Raw genomic sequence first — 14,767 nt, forward strand, 5'->3', positions numbered from 1 at the left:
GATTCAGTGATTCTAATTGAATTGTGTTAAGGCTTTGAAGTGGGATCCTCAAGTGTGGCTGTCGATATACCAGATTTCCCCAGCCCTTGTTGCATGGTTTCCTTTCACGATTCTTCTCACTCCCACTGTGAGCGACCGACATCCTGCAAAGTCTACCTAACTCAACGCTTCAGTGTGCTGATGGATCAGTCTCCAAAGCGCATGCTGCCAGCGGCTCCATCCGATCCCTCTGTCGAGCCTTTCCAGGTGTCTGTTCCCCCAACAGAATGAAATGCATATGTTGCCGTCTCTTCGCTTACATTGAATGTCAACTGTAGTGATCCCCCCCCCAAAGTAATCTATCTCTCAGCACTTTCCCCATTCAGGAATCAATGTGCAGTATGTGCTTGATGGTGAAAATAATTCTGCTGCTTTATCTCTGCTTTGTTCTCGGCTCCTAGAAAGCCCCTGCCAGCCACTCGTCACGCAGGGCGATGCAACGGTTCCTTTTGTGCTGCTCTGCCTGCCGTGTAAGCCCGTCTGACACGAAGGGGTTTGCCCTTTTGAAACGGGATGACAGGTTGGCAGAGAGGAGGAGGGAGAGAGAAGGATCTGTATTGTCACTTTTCCACCCCCAGGTCCCCAAATTACAGGCTCACAGCCTCGCTGTTAGGTACAAAACATGATTCTAGCAGCCTGTCTCCCATCAGATCTCTGCTTCAGGGCAAGGGACGGCCTGTGCTTCGTGCGCCGAAGGCCAGCCGTGCAACACCCCCTCCCCTTCCCCTTCTTTCTTGTCTTGCAATGGAGACTTTTCAATATGCTTCCTTTGGCCTTCCCTTCCTGGACAGCAGTCGTTGCTCTTGACAAATCAAAGGAATTTCCACCTTGGTCAATAATGCTTACTACTTTAAAAATAAAAATAAAGTAACAGTATAAATATTTCCACCTCCACTTCATCAAACATTCAGAGACTGACCCTGCTCCAATGCAGTGTTTTTAAAAAGAAAATCTCACACAAGCAATTTGAAATGAATTCACTTTCATGCAATAATAATAATAATTAATTTTATTTGTATCCCGCCCTCCCCACCTCGGCAGGCTCAGGGCGGCTAACAACATTTCATAAAAACATACAATAAAAGTAGCAAGGGGGGGAGGGAAACTGCAGAAACAAACAGAAAACCTCTGGAAAGTAATTTGGCAGCCAAAAATCTGCAGCTGCCCCAGAGCAGCCTTTATCAGTCCCTGAAACACAGTTGCTGTCAGGGGCCCGTTGTGTGGCCTTGGTGCCCCACGTTTGGACTTCAGTGTGTGCCGGGTGCAAATTTGGAGCAGATTGGGACTAAGATATGCTGCTTCTCTTTGGCTCGCTGGCTGGCTTCTTCTCTAGTAAATGGTGTGGGTGGGGAGAAAAGTGTCTTCATGGCAGTGCCAGGGAAACGGCCTCTCTGTCAGGGAAATTGCTCACTTTTGTCCGCCTTCCTAAGGAGCTTGCAGTAGCATACATGGCCCATCCTTTCTTATTTTATCTTTGCATATAAATCTGAGTTGTAGTAGGTTGCTAATGGGGCTCATTGTTGATGGGGTATAGTTTGGTGCAGTGGTGAAGTGTGCAGACTCTTATCTGGGAGAACTGGGTTTGATTCCCTACTCCTCCACTTGCACCTGCTGGAATGGCCTTGGGTCAGCCAGAGCTCTCGTAGGAGTTGTCCTTGAAAGGGCAGCTTCTGGGAGTGCTCTCTCAGCCCCACCCACCTCACAGAGTTGTGGGGGGGTGGGGGAGGTAAAGGAGATTGTGGGGGGTGGGGGAGGTTGTGGGGGGGTGGGGGAGGTAAAGGAGATTGTAAGCCGCTATGAGTCTCTGATTCAGAGAGAAGGGCGGGGTGTAAATCTATGACCACCTTCTTCTTCTCCCTAAAAAAAGAGTAGATCTACATCTTGGGGAAGGAGTATGTTGGGTCACATCTACAGACAGCACTCAGGTATGGTACCTTCATACCTTTTGCCAGCTTGGATTAGCTGTGGCCTTTCCTAGCTGCCTAATCATGATCACAGCCAGGTTTGACTACTGCAGGGTGCTTAATGTGGGGCTGCCTTTGGATGCTGTTTAGGAACTTGGCACAAAAGGAGGCAGTCCAGTTGTTAACTGGCATGGTTTTGCTGGCTGGCTGTTTCCAGGCACAATTTAGTGGCTTACAATCTCCTTTCCCTTCCTCCCCACAACAGACATCCTGTGAGGTAGGTGGGACTGAGAGAGCTCTGAGAGAACTGCTCTTGAGACAACTCCGAGAGAACTGGGACTGACCCAAGGACACTGAGCAAGTGCTTGTGGAGGAGTGGGGAATCAAACTTCACCACTACACCAAAGTGGCTCCCTTATTAGGGCCCGTGTTCACATAGACCTGATAAGGTTTTGGAGGAAGCAAAACAGTGACACCACCAGTTTATTTTGTAAGCCATGCAACACAACGATGCTGCCCAGTTAACCTGTTATAATAACATCCTCCACTGCTATTCCTTATCTGTTGACTCCCCAGAGTGTCCCTGTAGCTGCTTTCAACATCTGGGACTGGGTATTTCACTGTGATTCTACAACAGATAGGCAGTCAGTCTCCCATTCCAAATTCTTCCCATGGTTCAAATTGTTCAAAAGGGACCACGTTAGAGCTGCCTACTTAGTTAATATTCCTTCTCACAACTGCAGAATAGCCTTTACCTCAGTGCAGTTTCAAACAGTGCCAGCAGCTCTGTTAGCTGGATGTTACTTCAAAATACCGCAGGCCTTCTGCCGTTGCATTTGTGGAGTCTTGAGTTCCAGACGATCGATCACACTGCATATTATCCTGTCCTCTCCACGCAGAGCCTAGAACCAGATTTCTCACAGAGCTTTTAATGAGTTTAAACTTTTCTTCAGATTGAGAGAAGCTGTTTTTTCTTCTCTCAGACGCTGATCTGTTTGTCTCTTATAGAGTTTCCCTTTTTGCTTTAGCAGCTAAGAAAATATGGGCTAGAACTATATCTAGGGAGTCATGTTTTTATTTCATCAGTACCTTTTGGTTAGATCATTTTAATGCTGATATTTGTAACTATGTTATATATATTTCTGTCTGTTTCTGTCTCTCTCCCTCCCTGATTGCTTTATGTATTCAGATTGTAACAGCCTTTGGCCATAGACAATAAACTTTACCTGTACCTGTGAAATATTTTTTAAAAATAACCATGTTTTTTGCTCTCATCGTGCGTGATGGGGGAACACTTTTCTGCCACGTTTTCAACAACTTAAGTGGTTGAAGCATGTCTGGGGGCTTCTCAAGTTAGAAGAAAGGTGGGGGAGGGTTCATGACAAAAGATAATCGAATGACATTGTGGCAAAAGCAGAGAGAACTTGACTTCCTTCTCCCAAAACTTGACTTCCTTTGTTGGAGCACCCAACAAAGTCTATGGGTAGCAGATTCAGAGTGGGCAAGAGAGAGCCCCGCTTCACCCAGCCCTTGCTTAACTTGTGGAACTCTCCGCATCATGATGGTATGGACAGTTCTTTAAGAGAAGATTTTGATAGATCCATGAAGCGTAGTTTTCATCAATGGCTGTTAACTGTGGTGCCTGAATGGGACATCCAGAAATACCAGTGTGTATTGGGGGGTGGGGGGGAGAACAGAAAGAGACTTGGGCTTTCCCATGTCTGGTTTGGTGCTTGTTACGTGAGGCAGCCCCTGAATCCCCCTCCTTATCTATGCAATGCACCATCCCCCAGATTTTTTGACCTGTGCTCTGGGGCTCTGTTTGGAATTAGATGTATAGATGCCTTTGGGGACTGGGTAGCTTCTGTGCAAAAGAGAATACTAAGCTACTTAAGCTACTGGTCTGTCCCCACAGGGCTACTGTTGTTCTCAAGTCAGTTTGGTAACATATCTCAGGGGGGTGTTGGGTGCCGAATGGAAAGCTTTTCTGATAATCGCATTGTGTTTCTAGTGACGCTCAGGGCTGTTAGGCTGCAGCTTGGTTGTCCCATCTGCGTTTCTTGGGTAAAGAGCTACCCCTTTAGTGCCTGCTCTTCCCACATTTGTAGCCTGCCTGCCGGCATCTCCTTTGAGAGGCTAACCCTGGTTTCATTTTGCTTTCCAGATCACAGAGCCCTGAAGGCCTTGCTGAGATCGCTGGTGGATCTTCAGGATGAGCTGCTCTACCAGTATTCAGGCACGCGGCATCTGGTGGTCGGTGGGCAATCTGTGGAAGCAGAGAGGTAAATGCCCGGGCAGTGCCAGCACCTCCCAGGGCTCCTGTTTCCATACCCATTAACCTGATCCACTTCCTTAAGCTGGGTTGCTGGATTAGAATGCAGGACATGGAGCTGCCTTCTATTGACTCAGCCCCTGGGTCCATCCAGGTCAGCATTGTTTACTCATACTGGCAGCAGCTCCCCAGGATTTCAGGCAGAAGAGGCCTTTCACATCACTTGCTGTCCAGCTCTTTTAACTGGAGATTCTGGGGATTGAACCTTGGACCTTCTGCATCCCAAGCAGATGCTCTGCCTATGAGCCACACCCTCTCTTAGAGATCAACAAGATTTTTTGGGTGCAAGCGTCTGAGAGTCAAAGCAGAGTGAAAGCGTATACCCTTTTGGGGAGGGGGTATGTTTTGTATTTTTATTTATATGTTCATGTGCCTGTGTGCATGCGCACCTGGAAGTCTTGGCAACCTCTGGTGACTGACCCCTAGTGGAGGCCTGGAGGATGTTCAGGGAGGCGGCTGAATAAAACCTGCCCCTGCCCTCTTGACTGCTGGTATTCCAAGGAGGTCTCCCACCCAAGTATTTGCCAGAGTCAACCCTGCTTAGCATCCAAGGTTTGATGAGTCCGGTACAAGGTGCTGGTTATTACTTTTAAAGCCCTATATGGCCTAGGACCTGCCTACCTTAGGGACCGTCTCTCCCCACATGTTCCCCAGAGAGTACTGAGATCGGGCTCCCAAAATCTGCTTGTTATCCCTGGGCCAAAAGGGGCCCGTCTGAAATCCACCAGGGACAGGGCCTTTTCCGTAACGGCTCCTTACTGGTGGAACCAGCTGCCGGAAGAGGTGAGGGCCCTGCGGGACCTTAGCCAGTTCTGCAGGGCCTGTGAAACAGCCCTCTTCCAGCTGGCCTATAACTAACTGGCATTGGAAACTCTATAGAAGGTTGTAGTGTAGTATTCTGATAGCTCGTTTGTTTTATATGTTTTATTATTTAACTGTTTTAACTGCTGTAACTTGATGTATTTTAAATCTAAAATTTATGTTAGATCTTATATGTTGTAAGCCGCCCTGAGCCACTTCGGTGGGAAGGGCGAGATATAAATTGAAATAAACTGAAACAGATGTGACTGCCCTTGAGTCCGGCTCTGCTGCTGGAGACCGACAGATGAACGGGAGAACAGTGGCGGCACAGCAATAGACCAAAATGACAGGACAACTGCGCCTGAAAAACCTTTCCACACAATCTCAATAGAAATATCAAAAATTTCTTAATAGTGTTACAATCACAATCTCAAATGACGTCATTTGAGAAGAATACTTTGAGAAATTGGCGAGTGCAAGAGATTTTCTATAGTAGATATTTCATTCAGCTTGTGGAAAAAACTTCATTCAGCGAAACGTGGATCTTTAAGCTGGCAATCACGTGAAGGAAAATCACCCTTTTGAGCCGATCACTGTGGATAGACTCCTCTTCTTGATTTGAATTCTGGATCTTCTATGACTTCTTTAATGACTGAAAAAATTCAGGAGTCACACAGAAGAATTGACTTTTGCTCTAAGGGACACTGTGCTCGTATGGGTGGATGTACTGAAATTACTGTGATTGTAAACTATTAAGAAAATTTTGATATTTCTATTGAGATGGTGTGGAAAGTTTTTATCAGGCACAGTTGTTTTGTCACTTTGGAGAAACTGTGGAGTCAGTATGAAAGTAAACTGGGCTGGAGCACCTTACAAGAACGTAGGCTACAGCATTCAAGGGCTTTCCGTTCGGAACGAAGATGACCAAACGTGGTGGCAGGAGGCATGAAATGACAAACAGGGCGATGGAGTGAATGAAGCAGAGCGACTCGACTTGGGGTGAGGTGGGGGGCTGACAGAACAGAAGTCTGCCACAACTTGCATGACTAAGTAGGTGGTTGTGGCCAGTGGCCTGGATTTTGGGGGGGTGGGGAGCAGTGATAAGAACTGGAACATCTTGAAGATGGTGCAGGGTAGAGATAGGTGCGTGATGTTTGGAATTGGCTGGTGCAGCGGGGTTGTGTCCCTGCCTTTGACTGTTTCAAAGGGGGATTAGATGTCTAAAAGAGAACAAGTATGTGAGAGCCACAGTGGCTTAGTGGATGATAAGAACATAAGAACATAAGAGAAGCCATGTTAGATCAGGCCAATGGCCCATCCAGTCCAACACTCTGTGTCACACAGCGGCCAATATATATATATATATATATATATATATATATATATATATATATATATATATATATATATATATATATATATATATATATATATATATACACACACACACACACACACACACTGTGGCTAATAGCCACTGATGGACCTCTGCTCCATATTTTTATCCAACCCCTTCTTGAAGGTGGCTATGCTTGTGGACGCCACCACCTCCTGTGGCAGTGAATTCCACATGTTAATCACCCTTTGGGTGAAGAAGTACTTCCTTTTATCCGTTTTAACCTGTCTGCTCAGCAATTTCATCGAATGCCCACGAGTTCTCGTATTGTGAGAAAGGGAGAAAAGTACTTCTTTCTCTACTTTCTCCATCCCATGCATTATCTTGTAAACTTCTATCATGTCACCCCGCAGTCGACGTTTCTCCAAGCTGAAGATTCCCAAGCGTTTCAACCTTTCTTCATAGGGAAGGTGTTCCAGCCCTTTAATCATTTTAGTTGCCCTTTTCTGAACTTTCTCCAATGCTATAATATCCTTTTTGAGGTGCGGCGACCAGAACTGCACACAGTACTCCAAATGAGACCGCACCATCGATTTATACAGAGGCATTATGATACTGGCTGATTTGTTTTCAATTCCCTTCCTAATAATTCCCAGCATGGCGTTGGCCTTTTTTATTGCAAACGCACACTGTCTTGACATTTTCAGTGAATTATCTACCATGACCCCAAGATCTCTCTCTTGGTCTGTCTCTGCCAGTTCACACCCCATCAACTTGTATTTGTAGCTGGGATTCTTGGCCCCAATGTGCATTACTTTGCACTTGGCCACATTGAACCGCATCTGCCACGTTGACGCCCACTCACCCAGCCTCAACAGATCCCTTTGGAGTTCCTCACAATCCTCTCTGGTTCTCACCACCCTGAACAATTTAGTGTCATCCGCAAATTTGGCCACTTCCAAAAATGATGGAAAGAGCTGCATGGCCAGAGTGCTTCTGATCGCCCCCCTTCCCTCGCCCCAATCAATTGCTGTTCCTTTGTCTGGGCCAAAATTGCCATTAGGGAGGCAGGAGGGAGATCCTTGCCAGGGGTGGTTCTCTGGCTTCACTGATCAGCTGCCACTGAAAACCTAAAAAGAAAGACAAGATATAAATCCTGAAAGTACATGGAGCATCCATGTATAGTGACTGTGTACCGCTAGGGACAGATATCAAGGCAGGCCCTTTCCTTGGGATTGGGAGTGGCAGGGCTTTTTTTGTAGCAGGACCTCCTTTGCATATTAGGCCACGCACCCCTGATGTAGCTAATCCTCCTGGAGCTTACAGTAGGCCCTGTACGAAGAGCCCTGGAAGCTTTTGGAGGATTGGTTACTTCAGGGGGGAGGATTGGTTACTTCAGACAGCAGTACTGCAGCTTTACCACTCTGGGCCACGGGGCTGTGGACTACCTTTACCTTTAATCCAGATTTGCTAACAGCCCTGTACGGCAGTGCCCAGCTCCGAGTGCCTTACGTTTCAATTCATTTTGTTTTAGTGCTGAAGAGATCCCAAGCGGGAGTGATGAAGGCGAAGGTGCAAAGCGGAAGAGGTTGCCGAAAGGGCTGCTGAAGCGGAAGCTTGCGATGAACGAATACCCGGAGTTCGCAGCCAAGCGATTTGCCGACTTCCGGGCCTATCGGAACAGCACCTTGCAGAAGTGGCACGACAAGACCAAGCTGGCTTTTGGCAAGCTGGGAAAGGCAAGGAGCGGCCGCCTGCAGCGGTGGAGGGTGTGGGTAGGGTTGCCAATTTCCAGGTGGTGGCCGAGATCCGAAAAAATGGATTTCCAGGCTGCAGAGATTCGTTTTCCTGGAGGCAAGCTGTAGGGCATCACATCCCAACCAAGATCTCTCCCCTCACCAAACTCTTTCCTTGCCAGGCTTCACCTTCAAAACTGCAGGAATTTCGGGGAGGGACGGTGGCTCCGTGGTAGAGCATCTGCTTGGGAAGCAGAAGGTCCCAGGTTCAATCCCTGGCATCTCCAAAAAAAGGGTCCAGGCAAAGAGGTGTGAAAAACCTCAGCTTGAGACCCTGGAGAGCCGCTGCCAGTCTGAGAAGACAATAATGACTTTGATGGACCAAGGCTCTAATTCAGTAGAAGGCAGCTTCATATGTTCATATATGTTGGGGAGGGACGGTGGCTCAGTGGTAGAGCATCTGCTTGGTAAACAGAAGGTCCTAGGTTCAATCCCCGGCATCTCCAAAAAAGGGTCCAGGCGAATAGGTGTGAAAAACCTCAGCTTGTGACCCTGGAGAGCCGCTGCCAGTCTGAGAAGACAAGACTGACTTTGATGGACCGGGGGTCTGATTCAGTATAAGGCAGCTTCATATGTTCATATGTTCAACTAGGAGTTGTCACCCCAAGGCATGGCTCATTGTTGACATCAGAGTCTCTCCCAAAATGACACATAGTGTGTGTGTGTTTATTTTTCAAAAAGCATATTTGCTCCCAGAAATATTATGCATTCCGGCCATAGATTTTGGGAGGCTTAGTTTCAGGTCTCCCTTAGTGAGCTACAAACCATGATCCGAATTGCAGACAAGAAGCCACAACCGTCCGTAGCAGCAAAGCCAAGCAGGAGTCCAGCGGCATCTTGAAAGCTGACAGAATTTATTCCAGCATCAGCTGTCCTGAATGAGAAGCCAGCTCATTACATGCTTCGGATGAACTGACCTCTGACTTGTGCAAGCGTACGCCAAAATGAATTTTGTTAGCTTGGGAGATGCCGCCAGACTCCAGTTTTGTTTTATTCATGATCCTGATACTCCAGCACAAGCACAGAGACTCTCACACACAGGGGCTTTTCTGTTTACTTCTAGATCCAGGCGGTAGAAACGGCATTCAGTAGACATCCCTTTCATGGGAGAGAGCAGGAAGTTGGGCAGGGTCATGGCTCAGCAGATGAGCCTCTCCTTGGAATGCAGATGCTCTCAGGTTCAATCCCTGGCATCTCCAGTTAAAAGGACACGGCGATAGGTGATACGAAGACCTCTCTGTTTGAGACTTTGGAGAGCTGCTGCCAGTCTGAGTAGACAATACTGACCGTGATGGCAACTTCATATGACTTAGCCTTGTTGATCATAAGAACATTAGAGAACATCAGAGAAGTCATGTTGGATCAGGCCAGTGGCCCCTCCAGTCCAACACTTTGCGTCACACAGTGGCCAAAAAAACCCAGGTGCCATCAGGAAGTCCATCAGTGGGGCCAGGACACTAGAAGTCCTCCCACTGTGTTCCCCCAAGCACCAAGAATACAGAGCATCAGTGTTCCAGACGGAGAGTTCCATCAGTACCCTGTGGCTAATAGTGACTGATGGACCTCTGCTCTGTGTGTTTATGCAGTCCCCTCTTGAAGCTGTCTATGCTTGTAGCCGCCACCACCTCCTGTGGTAGTGAATTTCAGGCTTTCTTGGATCATGTCCACTTGTATCCAGTTTGGTGCATTCTGTAATGCTACTGTGGATGTGAGTATCGGATTGTATGCAGCATTTTGGCTTCCATTGTTTAGATAAAGCAGTGTTTTTGTGATAAAGGTGATAGACAGACTTGAAATCTCAGAGGCAGTGTGTGTGTGTGAAGGTTGTCCTTGTGGTTATGGGTTTGCAGCCCATTTTCATGGCAAAACCCAGCCTAGCCAATAAGAGAAGGGGTGAAAATTTGCTTAGTTATTATTTATTTATATTCCGCCCATTCCCCCGTTTGGGGGCTCAGAGCAGAGTACATCAAATAGAAATAAAATCATAATAAAACCAACTTCAACATTCAGTAAAGTGCAACAAAATGATTCAGCAAGATGATATGACAGCAAGGTGGTATAGCACAAAATAAGTACCACAATGTTGTTGTTCAGTTGCATAGTCAAGTCCGACTCTTTGCGACCCCATGGACAAAGTCACGCCAGGCCCTCCTGTCTTCCACCATCCTCCGAAGTCTGCTCTAATTTGTGTTTGTTACATCAGTAACACTGTCCAGCCATCTCATCTTTTGCCATCCCCTTCTTCTTTTGCCTTCTGTCTCTCCCAGCATCAGGGTCTTCTTCAGTGAGTGCTCCCTTCTCATTGGGTGGCCAAAGTATTGGAGCTTCAGCATTTGATCTTCCAGGGAACAGTCTGGGTTGATTTCCCTTAGGACTGACTGATTTGATCTTCCTGTAGTCCAAGGGACTCTCAAGAGTCTTCTCCAGCACCACAGCCCAAAAGCATCTATTCTTCTGCACTCGGCCTTCCTTATGGTCCAGCTCTCACAGCCATACATTACTACTGGGAATATCATCGCTTTGACTATATGGACTTTTGTTGGCAGGTTGATGTCCCCCTGCCAACAAAAGTCCGTATAGTCAAAGTGATGGTACCACAATACAGCACTAAAATACTGCAGTGCAGTAGTGCCGTAGGGGGAGGCCAGCCGATCTAATAGATGCCCGTTGCCTCATCCAAAAACATGGCAGAACAGCTCTGTTTTACAGGCCCTGCGAAAGGCCAGCGAGCCAGGTAGGGCCCAGATCTCCATAGGGAGCTGATTCCACCAGGTTGGGGCCAGGACCAAAAAGGTCCTGGCCCTGGTAGAGACAAGACCGGCATTTCTTGGATCAGGTATGGTCAGAACATTCTGGGAGGCCGAGCGAAGCGGCCTCCGGGGCGTATATGGGAGGAGACGGTCCCGTAGGTACTGTCGTTTTTCTAGAGTTTTTTTACCGTAGTTTTGGAACACAGTCCTGCCTGTCCCTTAGCCGCCTGTTCCGTAAAGCAGTCTCAATTGCAGTGTATTATTGCTGCGTTCTCGGAAGGATGCGCAACAGGCGTGACTCGCAAGCCCTCGGGAGTCGCATCTTTTTATTTAGTGTGGGCATGCGTGTGCTGCGCTGCTATAACTAGCATATGTTTGGTGCTAATTAAATGCATTGCTTAGTGGTTAGACAAAGGAAATTACAAGTTGTGGGGCAAAAGGTGGGCCATAAATGAAACATGATTTTAAAAAAAAACCAACAACAACCCTGCCTTTGCACTGTGTTAAGAAGTGAAAAGTAGCCTTGTAAACTTTGGGAGCTGATCTTCCAGAAGAGGATGGAGAAAGCAGAAGGCAAGAAGAATGCCTGTGGCTGTTCAGAGTCTCAGAAAGAGAGCCAGTTTGGTGTAGTGGTTAAGTGGGCGGACTCTTATCTGGGAGAACCGGGTTTGATTCCCCACTCCTCCACTTGCACCTGCTGGAATGGCCTTGGGTCAGCCAGAGCTCTCGCAGAGTTGTCCTTGAAAGGGTAGCAGCTTCTGTCAGAGCTCTCTCAGCCCCACCTACCTCACAGGGTCTGTTGTGGAGGAGAAAGGTAAAGGAGATTATGAGCCGCTCTGAGATTCGGAGAGGAGGGTGGGATATAAATCCAATATCATCATCATCTTCTTCTTCTACCTGATCTTTTAACTGGAGATGCCAGGGATTGAACCTGGGACCTTCTGAATGCCAAGCATAAGAACATAAGAGATGCCATGTTGGATCAGGCCAATGGCCCATCCAGTCCAACACTCTGTGTCACACAGTGGCAAAAAATTTTATACATACACACACACTGTGGCTAATAGCCATTGATGGACCTCTGCTCCATATTTTTATCTAAACCCCTCTTGAAGGTGGCCATGCTTGTGGCCGCCACCACCTCCTGTGGCAGTGAATTCCACATATTAATCACGCTTTGGGTGAAGAAGTACTTCCTTTTATCCGTTTTAACCTGGCTGCTCAGCAATTTCATCGAATGCCCACGAGTTCTTGTATTGTGAAGCAGGTGCTCTACTGCTGAGACACAGTCTTTCTGCACCAGCTACCTATGGATTGACTTGAAACTTGGTTCACATATGCAGGGGAAAGATGTGGCAGAGACCAGAGCTGGCAGAATGGGCTCTGCCATTTTAAGTAGGTAGACAGTCATGGAGGATTAGTGATGGGCAAAATCTGCATTTTTTTGGTTCATGGTTTGTGGCTAAACAGCAAACTGATAAGCTGGTTTGAAGACTGGACTGGCTTGTATTGGTTTGTGAGCAATGTAAAGCTTTAACCTCTTGCTTTCTGCTCCCTGTGCAGAGTGGTGGGGAACAGAAGGCAGGGTTTAAACGGCTCTGAGACAATTTAAGCCAAACAGCTGAGCTGTTTTTAAACCCCTGTTTTCTGATCTTCATTAACTGCATCAAAATCCATGGTTACTCTTAGGGTGCATACATCGCTTCGCAAACCACAAACCAGGCAAACTGTGTGATTAACTTTAGTTTGTGAGCCATTTCGTGCCCATTCCTATGGACGATCACATGCTGAAATGTCCCATAACGTTTGAAAACTCCCTGTAAATAAAAAAGCAGGACAGAAGCAAAGGGAAAAGCTTCCACCCTGTTTTGCTAGTTTCCTGTCTGTTTGGAAATTATGTGGGTGAGTGAGGTTGTCTGTGAAGGAGTTCCATCACTGGCATCTTCCACCTGCAGCCTAGAGCGGTGCAGTCCCTTCTAGCTTCTTTCCACTTCACTTTCCAGCGTGCGCAAGCCAGCCCTCAAGCAGAGAGGAAACACGATTGCAGTAAGTTAGTTGTCAAATGAAAATTGAGGGAGCCCCAAGATGCGTGAGGCTTCGCTTGTGTGACTGGACCTCTTGGACTGCAGCGTCAGGTCAGTCCTGATGATGATTTGAAGCTGCCAGAAAACCATTTTAAAAAAATAAAGGCTGTTTGCAGCAGATAAATAAGTTTGCTGCCTGACAGCGCACTGCTGACAGAAGTGTACAGCGGTCTGTGTGTGGGGCTGACTTGCCCAGGTGAGCTTGTGTGTTGCCATCAATCACTTGCATGTTCCTGAGAGAACAAAGTTTGAGCCCAGGGGCACCTTTCAAACCAACAAAGTTTAATTCTGAGTATAAGAAGAAGACAGCAGATTTATACCCCGCCCTTCTTTCTGAATCAGAGACTCAGAGCGGCTTACAATCTCCTACACCTTCTCCCCCCACAACAGACACCCTGTGAGGTGGGTGGGGCTGAGAGGGCTCTCACAGCAGCTGCCCTTTCAAGGACAACTCCTGCGAGAGCTATGGCTGACCCAAGGCCATAACAGCAGCTGCAAGTGGAGGAGTGCGGAATCAAACCCGGTTCTCCCAGATAAGAGTCTGCACACTTCACCACTACACCAAACTGGCTCTCTTTGTCCCCCACAACAGACACCCTGTGAGGTGGGTGGGGCTGGAGAGGGCTCTTACAGCAGCTACCCTTTCAAGGACAGCTCCTTCGATAGCTATGGCTGCCCCAAGGCCATTCCAGCAGCTGCAAGTGGAGGAGTGGGGAATCAAACCCAGTTCTCCCAGATAAGAGTCTGCACACTTCACCACTACACCAAGCCGGCTCTCCTTTGTGTGCATGCACACGAAAGCTTATACCTTGAATAAAACTTTGTTGGTCTTTAAGGGGCCACTGGACTCAAACTTTGTTTTGCTACTTCAAACCAGACCAGCTACCTGCTTGAATCTATGTTCACGAGAGAGGTTTGCGCAGCTGGCATTAAGGGGTTAATATTTGCGGGGGGGGGGGAGAGTTATTTGGCACTTGTGCTGTGAAACCAGTCTATTAACTAAGGCTTTCCGTCTTCCTGCTTGCCTTGGGGACAGTAGTTATATAAATAAAAAACCCCTGCTGCACAGAAATCCAGCCCAAATCCCAAACTAAAGCCTCGTCTCGTAGGCGATGCTTTCTGCTTATCCAGTGACACAGAAAGATCAAGGGGGGGAGGCGGACGCCTTGAGCAGCGGCTTTCCACGTTATCTGACACTACTTAATGTTCTTGCAGGGTTTCGGTGCCTTTGAGCATTCAATCTTGACTCAGATTGAGCATATTCTGATGGACAAAGAGAGATTACTTCGGCGGACGCAGACCAAGCGCTCAGTCTACAGGGTGCTGGGGAAGCCATCGCGGGAACCTGAGCTGCTTCCGGAAGCTTTGCCGGGACACACGGTAAGGGATTCCCCTCCACACACACACCCCTCCCAGCTGAAGACAGTTTCATATAGACAGGTAAAGGCAGTTTTATTTAGGGCTGCATTTGTTTGCAACACTCCTAAATTTCAGTATAACAATTTTTTGTTCTAAGTGTTTTTATGTGCTTTATTTTATTTTTATTTTTGCATTTTGTTTATCTTGTAAGCCGTTTTGAGCTCGATAAGGAAGAAAGGCGTCTAATAAATGTTTTGAGTAAATAGAGCTTTGCTTTAAAACCCAAGTTAGATTTCTGGAACGTTGGATCCCAAACAGAAGCAGGGTGTCCCTAGGCTACTGGGATAACCCTATGTAAGACGAGCG

General features: G+C 47.3%; 1 protein-coding gene across 1 annotated transcript in view; it reads left to right on the plus strand.

Annotated features, from left to right (window-relative positions):
• AATF (apoptosis antagonizing transcription factor) overlaps positions 1-14,767 on the plus strand; it is a 144,426-nt gene that overhangs the window by 49,692 nt on the left and 79,967 nt on the right. Inside the window, exons 5-7 of the mRNA XM_060259377.1 lie at positions 4,108-4,225; positions 7,947-8,151; positions 14,258-14,422. Of these exons, the coding sequence (XP_060115360.1) occupies positions 4,108-4,225; positions 7,947-8,151; positions 14,258-14,422 (488 nt within the window). The remainder of the gene's footprint in view (positions 1-4,107; positions 4,226-7,946; positions 8,152-14,257; positions 14,423-14,767) is intronic.

Source organism: Heteronotia binoei, chromosome 18 (assembly GCF_032191835.1).
Source record: "Heteronotia binoei isolate CCM8104 ecotype False Entrance Well chromosome 18, APGP_CSIRO_Hbin_v1, whole genome shotgun sequence".
NCBI classification, from domain to species: domain Eukaryota; kingdom Metazoa; phylum Chordata; class Lepidosauria; order Squamata; family Gekkonidae; genus Heteronotia; species Heteronotia binoei.